This window comes from Cherax quadricarinatus, chromosome 45 (genome assembly GCF_038502225.1).
Source record: "Cherax quadricarinatus isolate ZL_2023a chromosome 45, ASM3850222v1, whole genome shotgun sequence".
Lineage (NCBI taxonomy): Eukaryota > Metazoa > Arthropoda > Malacostraca > Decapoda > Parastacidae > Cherax > Cherax quadricarinatus.
The window spans coordinates 21,882,699-21,895,198 of NC_091336.1; the positions used below are offsets into that span (position 1 = coordinate 21,882,699).

Genomic DNA, 12,500 nt, shown 5'->3' on the forward strand with positions numbered 1-12,500 from the left:
TGAATAAATAAATAGATGAGTGAATAAATAGATGAGTGAATAAATAGATGAGTAAATAAATAGATGAGTAAATAAGCAGATGAATGTAATAAAAAATGAGTTATTAAATAAATTAGTTAATAATTAGATGAGTGAATACACGAGGGAATAGTGAGAAGTGGGTAACTGAGTCGCGTCCTATGACAACCAACGAGAGTTGTAATGCGACACTCAGTGATTGTACACGAGAGTGACTCTAATTCGTTATTGTGCTGTCTGTCTCATTGTTGTACATCATCCTTCAGCCACTAGGCCCCGTGGCCTGGTGGCTATAGCTCTCACTTCACACGGCGAGGGTCTTGGTTCGATTCACAGCGAGGGTAGAAACATTGGGCGTGTTACTTTACACTGGTTGTCTATGTTCACTCATCAGTAAAATGGGTTCCTGGGTGTTAGTCAACTGGTGTGGGTCGCATCCTGGGACAAAACTGACCTAATTTTGTCGCATCTTGGAACAAAACTGACCTAATGCTCTGAATAACAGCTAGGCCTGTATACCTTGTAGTAAATGAAGATATTATTATTGTTATGTTGTTATGCTGACTTCTGTACATGATCCTTCACTACTGTGCTGTCCTGTTTGCTGAACGTCAACGATATTATCTACCGAGGAGGATGTTAATAAGATAGTGTGCTGTTTGGGGTATTTTATTGAGAGGTTGTTTCCTCTGCTAGGATTTTTATTAATTCTCACCAGGCTCAGAGATATAATAAAGTCACTGGTTGATATAACGTCTGCTCAATAAAATGCCACAAGCCACGTTTTGTGTTTTATTAACTTGCCTGGCTGTTGTGCTTGGCTGTCTGTGTTTGTCTGTCGTTATGACTGCCTGTCTGTCATTGTGCGTGCCTGTCTGTTGTTTTGTTTGCCTGTGTGTTGTTGTGCCGGCCTGTCTGTTGCTTACCTGCTAGTATACTTGCTGCTTGCTTCCTGTCTATCTGTTGATTACGTGCCTGTCTGTCTACTCCTTGCCTGTTTGTTCCTTACCAAATGTCTGTATGTTGCTCTGTCTGCCTATCTATTGCTCACCTGCCTCCCTGTCTGCTGCTCACCTGCCAATCGTTGGTCCTGTCAGTCTGTCCCCCCTATTTCTGCCTGTCAGTCATTGAGTCTTCCTACGCAAACATCACTGGCTGTCTAGACAGCTATTTGTGTTTGCGTCGCTCACTCTGAGACGAGAAGAACACAATGTAGGCTTCCGCCCCGGGAATATTCCAAGGTATTCCGACTGCAGCCTTAACGCTCAGTGAATTGGAACACGGGGGGAGGGGAAAGGGGGATGGGAAAGATAGGGGGGAGGTGTTCCTGGAACGTGATGATTCCTGAGATACGATGAATTCTGGACGGTTTTGTTGCCTGGAATGCGGTGCCTGGCATGCTATCTGAAGAACCTAATCCCTGGAATATGATTCCTTTAATGTGACTCTCGGAATGATTCCTGGTATTGGGGGATGCACACACTCACACTCGAGTGTGAGATGGAGGTGTTGCACTCACACTTGACGCTGAGTGTGAGGGGTTGTGAGGATGTTGATCCACGGACGTTGGTGGCCCTGCAGGTGAAGAGGCCCGCGTAGCGTCGTCCGACGCTCCGTAGAACCAGGCTCTCGTTACTGATGACAACGCCGGTGCTGATGTTACTATGGAGCTCCTCACCCTGTGTGGTGGTAAGATACAGCACATAAGAGGTTAGCTAGGTAATGAGGATTCAAGCCACAGTTGGCCTAGTAGACTAAGGCATCGAGATATTTACCTAGCGTCCCGGGAGGCTGGATAATTATCTCGGGTTCGATCCCTGCTAGTCGCTAAAGGGACTTCATATATCCACACACACACACACACACACACACACACACACACACACACATTCACCTCACTGTTTACGTTTCCTGTCTGTTGCCCTGTCATTTTTCTTGCCAGTTTTTATATATATCGTTTTCCTATATATTTATGCATTATTTCCTTTTATAAATCGTTCACCTTTCAGGTAAACGTTTTCACGTCTATTATACATCGTTTTCCTATACATTTACGTATCGTTTTGCTGTCAAACTCACCCATGTAATCACTGGGCAGACAGCTGTTACAATCAACTTTACTTAGATTTATGAACTTAACCAGAGCTAGTTATATAATATAAACTTACAAGGTTAATGATTGCTTGATGGAGTTTATAGTCTATCGACTTCACAATGTTAAGTAAGACAAGATTCGTCAGGAAACAGGACAAGTGTTTCCTGACGCGGGTCTTAGTCATATGATGACCCGCCGCTGGAGGTTTTGCTCATCTGGCCGAGGCCTACCATTGGCTTACCGGTCCACACCTTTAAAAACTAAGGTTACAATAACCATTTACTGCACGAGCGTCATTAATGGGCTGCGCGTAACCTTTACACCGCCAAACAATCCTACTTTAATCCCTGAAGTAGGGAACATACACGCTGAGATTAATATTATTATCCTCATAGGGATTATACTGCGTCTGTGGGAGGGGGAGATGGAAGGTATACAGGCTCAATTCAGGGAACTGGAGCACAGGTCCAATTCCCTAGAACAAGAGCCCCTCACCAGCGTCAAGGAACCTCCCTTGAGGGGTATACACACCGAGAGAGACGCACCTCTCCATGAATATGTGCAAAGAATCCTAAATAAATATTTAAATATGCGTATGAATGTGTTTCTAGTCTGTATATGAATCTATTTCTATGTATTTGTGTAGTTTTGTTGTATGTTTAAACATTTCACAGGATATGTACACCGATAGGTGTATTTCTCTCAGCGTATGAATGCTCAAAGCTTATTTTAACCCATATACTTTAATCCATATATTTTAATCCATATATTTTAATCCATATATTTTAATCTATATATTCTACTGGTGAAAATGTTACATGTTCTCTTAATAACCATTGTGAAGTCGATAGGTTTTAAACCCTATTGTGATCTATTTTGTTATTACTGTATATACATATCTTTAATTTGTCTTGTCTATCTACAAGTTCACTAAAGAATTAAGGAGCAAATTTTACCAACTCTCCTAAAAATATGCTGAAAATAATGGGTAATTGATAATAAAGTTAATTATTATTACATATTATTAGTGTGGTAATACTTTATTGGTAGTTCTGTGGGTATTTGTAACCAGTTCTTGATTATCAAGGCTGGTTACTCCCTCCATCCCTTAATTCCTTCCTCCCTCCACCCATCCCAGAAACCTACCTTGAAGAACCAGCTGAGGGAGTGTGCTGGAGGGTTGGCATGGACCACACACTGGAGGTGGACCTCGTCTCCCTCCTTGACGGCTGCAAGTACCTGACTGTTCCCTGCCTTGAGCTCCACCCGCGGTACAACTGTTAAGCAGTCAGTCAGCCAGCCATCCAGCCAGCCATCCAGTCAGCCAGCCAGGCAGCCGTCCCGCGAGCCAGCCAGCCATCCAGCCAGCCATCCAGTCAGCCAGCCAGCCAGCCATCCAGTCAGCCAGCCAGGCAGCCGTCCCGCGAGCCAGCCAGCCATCCAGCCAGCCATCCAGTCAGCCAGCCAGCCAGCCATCCAGTCAGCCAGCCAGGCAGCCGTCCCGCGAGCCAGCCAGGCAACCAAGGCAAGAGAGGAAGAAACAGAGGAAAAGTAAACAGATTAATCAAATTAATAAATAGAAGAGTTGAGCATTGGAGCGATGGGGTGAAATTGCATATACTCTCACACGAATATGCACACGCACGCGCATACGCACATAAGCACACACACAAGCTAAATGTTAAGTACACAGTGCCAGAATGGAGCCTTCATTTGATCAAACACATCCAGAAGCTGTGTAAAACAAGCCACAGATGTACACCCCGACTAGTTCCGTAGATGAGGGGAACGCACCATGAGGAAAATCTAAAGGAGCGCAAAGTAACATCTTTAGGAAACCAGAGAGTCTGAGGAGACATGATCAGAGCATATAAGATGTTCAGAGTCTTATGGGACAAAGAGGTACAAACAGAAGCTTTGAATCAAGAGCCATTTACCAGCATCAGGTCACCCACTGCTAGATAATATATTGTATAATTAATCGCTAAATTGTAATAAAATGCATCAGACTTACAAATTCGGTACAGTAATATACTCGCAGAATCATTTTAGTCCACAAACTGAAGGTAACTTAGAGTTGAAGCGGATAAAATAATGTGTTAAAAACTGAAGTGAATGAAATATTGCGTTAGAAGTTTAACAATGTTGTTAAAATATTAACACAGTGTGATAACTGAAACAAAGCTGAAAAAGTTTCTCTCTCTCTCTCTCTCTCTCTCTCTCTCTCTCTCTCTCTCTCTCTCTCTCTCTCTCTCTCTCTCTCGCTATGCCTTCGTAGCTTCCTCTCACTTGGCCTTCTGTTTCTCCTTATTTTACCTCAATCCCTCGTTACTCTTCCTCTCTTCCTCATACTTCCTTCCCCTTGTTTATCTCTCCTTTCTCTTCCTCATCCCATCCCCTCTCTCATCACTTCATTTCTCATACGTGTACGTCTTCTTAGGTATACAGTATACTGTATCATACATCTCCCTCCTACCCTCTCTGTCCTCTCTCCTCCACTCACTTGATGTTGCCCCTCTCTGTGAGGATGGAGTTATCTTCGTAAAAATACTATGACTCCTGTGTTTGAGATTGGCCATCTTGAGATATGACATTTCCCGAGTAATAGCAACTCCATTTCTGCTGGAAGGGAGCCTTTGAAGCTACCGTAGCAGCTGAATGGAATACTTGACGACATTCTTGTTGCCCTACTGAAGTCTCCCAGCTTAGACTGGCAGATTGCAACACTCTGTTATGTAGGTCGCCCTCAGCGGTGGAACATGACGGAATAAAATTAGTTAAATTTTGTATTTTGCGAAATGACAAAATTTCATCATTTTTCTTTTCACTTTTATATCTCACTCTCCTCTCCCTCATCCCTTCTTGCTTGGTCCTTATTCCTTCCTCTTCCTGACTCATCCATCCCCTTTCTCACCCCTTCTTCCACACTTTAAATCTTTCCTTCCCCTCTCTCAAACCCCTTACAGAGGCAAGACAAAGAATAGCGGATAAACGATGTAAAGGAGGGAACTTTAGATAATAAGAGCTGATAAATTATTGTTCCTCAGTGTCTCAAGTCATGAGATGAAATCCTAATCTGACAACACTTTGATGGGACTCGACTGTAAAGGATTTTGAAGCAGCCTGACCTAGCGTAAAGAACAATATACTCAGTATATATATATATATATATATATATATATATATATATATATATATATATATATATATATATATATATATATATATATATATATATATATAGATATATAGATATTGTGTATTTTTTATACGTATATACTTCTAAACTGTTGTATTCTGGGCACCTGTGCAAAAGCAGTGATTATGTGTGAGCGAGGTGAAAGTGTTGAATGATAATGAAAGTATTTTGTTTTGGGGGATTTTCTTTCTTTTTGGGTCACCCTGCCTCGGTGGGAGACGACCGACTTGTTGAAATATATATATAAATATATATATATATATATATATATATATATATATATATATATATATATATATATATATATATATATATATATATATATATATATATATATATATACATATTGTTCTTTTCCGGAAGAGAAGCTATAAAAGAATTGATGGTGAATATGTTTTTCCTTTGCTCTTCTTTTGTGTTTCTCTGCTACTACTTTTAACAACTTTTAAGTTTCCTTATACTTCACCATCGCCATTAAGTTTTTACGTTAGTTTACACATGTTGTAAAATCCATTCACTTATTTTTGTCTCACTTGTCATCTATATTTATCACCTCATCATTCCACCACTCAATTCTCTTCTCTTATACACCCTGCTTCTTAAAAATAAAATCCTCTTCTGAAAATTCCAGCAGAGAATTTTTAAATCTGCATCACAGACTGAGCTGGCCAAACTAGACAGATTATTGAATTTTAATAGCTTTTGCATTTTGTGTCTTCTCTTAAGATTCTTATCATCATACCTCTCACTGTTGTTAACCTCTCCTTCAACAGTTGCCATACCTCTCACTGTTGTTAACCTCTCCTCCAACAGTTGCTATACCTCTCACTGTTGTTAACCTCTCCTTCAACAGTTGCCATACCTCTCACTGTTGTTAACCTCTCCTCCAACAGTTGTCATAACTCTCACTGTTGTAAACCTCTCCTTCAACAGTTGCCATACCTCTCACTGTTGTAAACCTCTCCTTCAACAGTTGCCATACCTCTCACTGTTGTAAACCTCTCCTTCAACAGTTGCCATACCTCTCACTGTTGTAAACCTCTCCTTCAACAGTTGCCATACCTCTCACTGTTGTTAACCTCTCCTCCAACAGTTGCTATACCTCTCACTGTTGTTAACCTTTCCTCCAACAGTTGCCATACCTCTCACTGTTGTAAACCTCTCCTCCAACAGTTACCATACCTCTCACTGTTGTTAACCTCTCTTCCAACAGTTACCATACCTCTCACTGTTGTTAACCTCTCCTCCAACAGTTGCCATACCTCTCACTGTTGTAAACCTCTCCTCCAACAGTTGCCATACCTCTCACTGTTGTAAACCTCTCCTCCAACAGTTGCCATACCTCTCACTGTTGTTAACCTCTCTTCCAACAGTTACCATACCTCTCACTGTTGTTAACCTCTCCTCCAACAGTTGTCATACCTCTCACTGTTGTTAACCTCTCCTCCAACAGTTGCCATACCTCTCACTGTTGTAAACCTCTCCTCCAACAGTTGTCATACCTCTCACTGTTGTTAACCTCTCCTCCAACAGTTGCCATACCTCTCACTGTTGTAAACCTCTCCTCCAACAGTTGCCATACCTCTCACTGTTGTAAACCTCTCCTCCAACAGTTGCCATACCTCTCACTGTTGTAAACCTCTCCTCCAACAGTTGCCATACCTCTCACTGTTGTAAACCTCTCCTCCAACAGTTGCCATACCTCTCACTGTTGTAAACCTCTCCTCCAACAGTTGCCATACCTCTCACTGTTGTAAACCTCTCCTCCAACAGTTGCCATACCTCTCACTGTTGTAAACCTCTCCTCCAACAGTTGCCATACCTCTCACTGTTGTAAACCTCTCCTCCAACAGTTGCCATACCTCTCACTGTTGTAAACCTCTCCTCCAACAGTTGCCATACCTCTCACTGTTGTAAACCTCTCCTCCAACAGTTGCCATACCTCTCACTGTTGTAAACCTCTCCTCCAACAGTTGTCATACCTCTCACTGTTGTTAACCTCTCTTTCAACAGTTGCCATACCTCTCACTGTTGTAAACCTCTCCTCCAACAGTTGCCATACCTCTCACTGTTGTTAACATTTCCTCCAACAGTTGTCATACCTCTCACTGTTGTTAACCTCTCTTCCAACAGTTGCCATACCTCTCACTGTTGTAAACCTCTCCTCCAACAGTTGCCATACCTCTCACTGTTGTTAACATTTCCTCCAACAGTTGTCATACCTCTCACTGTTGTTAACTTCTCTTCCAACAGTTGCCATACCTCTCACTGTTGTAAACCTCTCCTCCAACAGTTGTCATACCTCTCACTGTTGTTAACCTCTCTTCCAACAGTTGCCATACCTCTCACTGTTGTTAACCTCTCTTCCAACAGTTGCCATACCTCTCACTGTTGTTAACCTCTCTTCCAACAGTTGCCATACCTCTCACTGTTGTTAACCTTCCCTCCAACAGTTGCTATACCTCTCACTGTTGTTAACCTTCCCTCCAACAGTTGCCATACCTCTCACTGTTGTAAACCTCTCCTCCAACAGTTGTCATACCTCTCACTGTTGTTAACCTCTCTTCCAACAGTTGCCATACCTCTCACTGTTGTTAACCTTTCCTCCAACAGTTGTCATACCTCTCACTGTTGTTAACCTTCCCTCCAACAGTTGCTATACCTCTCACTGTTGTTAACCTTTCCTCCAACAGTTGCCATACCTCTCACTGTTGTTAACCTCTCCTCCAACAGTTGCCATACCTCTCACTGTTGTTAACCTTTCCTCCAACAGTTGCCATACCTCTCACTGTTGTTAACCTTTCCTCCAACAGTTGTCATACCTCTCACTGTTGTTAACCTTTCCTCCAACAGTTGCCATACCTCTCACTGTTGTTAACCTTTCCTCCAACAGTTGTCATACCTCTCACTGTTGTTAACCTTTCCTCCAACAGTTGCTATACCTCTCACTGTTGTTAACCTTTCCTCCAACAGTTGCTATACCTCTCACTGTTGTTAACCTTTCCTCCAACAGTTGCCATACCTCTCACTGTTGTTAACCTTTCCTCCAACAGTTGCCATACCTCTCACTGTTGTTAACCTTTCCTCCAACAGTTGCCATACCTCTCACTGTTGTTAACCTTTCCTCCAACAGTTGCCATACCTCTCACTGTTGTTAACCTTCCCTCCAACAGTTGCTATACCTCTCACTGTTGTTAACCTTTCCTCCAACAGCTGCCATACCTCTCACTGTTGTTAACCTTTCCTCCAACAGCTGCCATACCTCTCACTGTTGTTAACCTTTCCTCCAACAGTTGCTATACCTCTCACTGTTGTTAACCTTTCCTCCAACAGTTGCTATACCTCTCACTGTTGTTAACCTTTCCTCCAACAGTTGCTATACCTCTCACTGTTGTTAACCTTTCCTCCAACAGTTGCTATACCTCTCACTGTTGTTAACCTTTCCTCCAACAGTTGCTATACCTCTCACTGTTGTTAATCTTTCCTCCAACAGTTGCTATACCTCTCACTGTTGTTAACCTTTCCTCCAACAGTTGCTATACCTCTCACTGTTGTTAACCTTTCCTCCAACAGTTGCTATACCTCTCACTGTTGTTAACCTTTCCTCCAACAGTTGCTATACCTCTCACTGTTGTTAACCTTTCCTCCAACAGTTGCTATACCTCTCACTGTTGTTAACCTTTCCTCCAACAGTTGCCATACCTCTCACTGTTGTTAACCTCTCCTCCAACAGTTGCTATACCTCTCACTGTTGTTAACCTTTCCTCCAGCAGTTGCTATACCTCTCACTGTTGTTAACCTCTCCTCCAACAGTTGCCATACCTCTCACTGTTGTTAACCTTTCCTCCAACAGTTGCTATACCTCTCACTGTTGTTAACCTTTCCTCCAACAGCTGCCATACCTCTCACTGTTGTTAACCTCTCCTCCAACAGCTGCCATACCTCTCACTGTTGTTAACCTTTCCTCCAACAGCTGCCATACCTCTCACTGTTGTTAACCTTTCCTGTAACAGTTGCTATACCTCTCACTGTTGTTAACCTTTCCTCCAACAGTTGCTATACCTCTCACTGTTGTTAACCTTTCCTCCAACAGTTGCTATACCTCTCACTGTTGTTAACCTTTCCTCCAACAGTTGCTATACCTCTCACTGTTGTTAACCTTTCCTCCAACAGTTGCTATACCTCTCACTGTTGTTAACCTTTCCTCCAACAGCTGCTATACCTCTCACTGTTGTTAACCTTTCCTCCAACAGTTGCTATACCTCTAGCTAACCATCCACTATTTCATTTCATTATTTTTATTCCTTTACTATTCACTGATATCATTCTCCTCGTACTCCATCTTACTCTTACTCAGCCATTAAATAATGACGTGACTTTGAGGGGAAAATCTCAGGTTTAAAAACAAGCGTTCATGGGAGCAAAGCTTTTCTAGGTGTTGAGCTTTAGCAAGTCATGACTTGATTAAGCTTTCCAACAGAGAGTAACGTTGTTCTTATTAAAGCTTATTCTGCCATGTATGTCTTTGTTTTCGTAAGGAACCTGTTGGCAACACGCCATTTCGCGCAATAACGAGATTTATCAGTCACTTCTCTAGTTATTATAATTTTGGCGAAAAGCTAAACCAGTAGTGGTCAAACTGAGCCTTGGGAATGGGAGGTAATCATGTTGGTTCTAAAGAAGTGGAAGATCGATCCAGTTCCTTACACTAAGAGCCTATCGCCAGCAACCAGCAACATCTCAAAATAATTCGTTACATAAATCATCTTTTATGGTGAAAGAGATTTCTCTCGTTGTACACTTCATTATATACTGACATGCTAGGGCACTATTCTGTGGTGCTTTGTTGATGCTTACGTAGGATAGAAGCTCTGCCATCTCATCTTATGATGCGTTGTTAAAAAATTTACGAGATGGACAGGATAGCCACTGAAAGGATTCGGTCATGTGATCTAATACTCCGCTGACTTGGTTATCTTGTAGCTGACACCAGCGTCAGGAGAAATATTGATCTCCTGACAACTGAAATAACACTGTCACTACCCACCACCTTCATTTTATAACAACACGTGTCCTTATTTATCTTCTTTTTTGAGTTTTCAAACTTTTCTGCTCTTGTGAGCAGTCTCTCCTCCCTCATCAAGAGTATCTTATACTCCCTTCACCAAGAGCATCTCCAACGCCTTCACCAACAGTATCTCCCGTTGGCACACTCCCCTAGAGAAAGCATGTATATATATATATATATATATATATATATATATATATATATATATATATATATATATATATATATATATATATATATGCAAAACAACCATTGTGAAAGAGTAGTGATTCCAAGCGCTTTCGTGACTACTCACATTGTCAATGTGAGTAGTCACGAAAGCGCCTGGAATTTCACTACTCTTCCACAGTGATTGTTTGCATATTTTAAAATCACCTGTTTACTGTGATCTTATTGCATATATATATATATATATATATATATATATATATAATATATATATATATATATATATAATATATATAATAAATATATATAATATATATATATATATATATATATATATATATATAAATTGTTAAAATCTCTAGTAAGGCTGATGCATGCAGGGGATGAGATGAAAAGCTGTAAGCCTTCTCCCTGAAAGCTGGCCGCCTTGGATCGAAGTCTAGCGCAAGGTGGACGCCAAGGTATTGGTCCAGTGTGGTGAGAATGGTATAGCACTGCGTACCTTGTTCCAAGGTTCGTAGGTTCGAGTCTCCTTCAGCCAGAGATCAGTGTTTGTGTATATTTCGCCTGCTCTTGCGAATTCCTTGCATATATATATATATATATATATATATATATATATATATATATATATATATATATATATATATATATATATATATATATATCACATACTGCTATTGTTGATTTTGCTAAACCTTTAAGGTGTGAATTATTTCCCATTGAGTTGAACCTGTGACTGTCTCTGATTGAATGTTTAATCAATTATACATAAAAATCTATTATCGACCTGTTCTCCTGATAGACTGTTTCATATATATTCGCTCGTGATAATTCTTCAGACTATGTTTCGCTCCGCCCAGGACCACTGTTTAGACGATGTTTCGCTCAGTCCAGGACCACTATTTATACGATGTTTTGCTCAGTCCAGGACCACTATTTAGACGATGTTTTGCTCCCTCCAGGACCACTATTTAGACGATGTTTCGCTCCCTCAAGGACCACTATTTAGACGATGTTTTGCCCAGTCCAGGACCACTATTTAGACGATGTTTCACTCCCTCCAGGATCACTATTTATGCGATGTTTCGCTCCGACCACGACCACCATTCAGCCACCCACGACTTAATAATACTCCAGGAAGAACCGAAACATGGTCTGAAGTTGAATTCCCAAACTGGAGGTTAGTTATGAATTCCCCCACTATTACTGCACTCTACTTAATACTTACTAATTATAACTCAGGCAAAATAATTTCGAACTTCTGGCTTTGTGTGGTAGGAGTGTATAATGCCCTAAACCGAATTTTGACTTCCTCATTTTAACCAGTGTCAAAAGACAGGGATCCTCAGGCTTCTAAATGCTTTGTTTGGGTTGATATGCGCATGAGAGTCATTGTCGTTAAATAAGATTATACCTCCGCATTTTCTTTCAGTGTGAACATTATTAAAGGCATTGTTGTCTCAAATTGGAAAACTTTACCTTACAAAGAGTTAATAGCAGTTTTGGTGGTAGTTTCTCTAAGCGTAATGACCTCTTGGCATTCTGAACATGAATACGTAATTAGATTTTTCTTCCCTTTTAAATAAGCTTTATATATATATATATATATATATATATATAATATATATATATATATATATATATATATATATATATATATATATATATATATATATATATATATGTATATATATATTTATATATATATGTATATATATATATATATATATATATATATATATATATACATATATATATATATATATATACATATATATATATACACATATATATATATATATATATATACATATATTTATATATACATATATTTATATATATATATATATATATATATATATAATATATATATATATATATATATATATATATATATGTATATATATATATATATATATATATATATGTATATATATATATATATATAT

General features: G+C 40.0%; 1 protein-coding gene across 1 annotated transcript in view; it reads right to left on the minus strand.

Annotated features, from left to right (window-relative positions):
- The window catches only part of LOC128694904 (neural cell adhesion molecule 2-like), a 426,519-nt gene that overhangs the window by 28,094 nt on the left and 385,925 nt on the right, over window positions 1-12,500 (minus strand). The window contains exons 8-9 of the mRNA XM_070094360.1: window positions 3,260-3,390; window positions 1,538-1,697 (exon numbers count right to left, since the gene is read on the minus strand). Coding sequence (XP_069950461.1) covers window positions 1,538-1,697; window positions 3,260-3,390 — 291 coding nt within the window. The remainder of the gene's footprint in view (window positions 1-1,537; window positions 1,698-3,259; window positions 3,391-12,500) is intronic.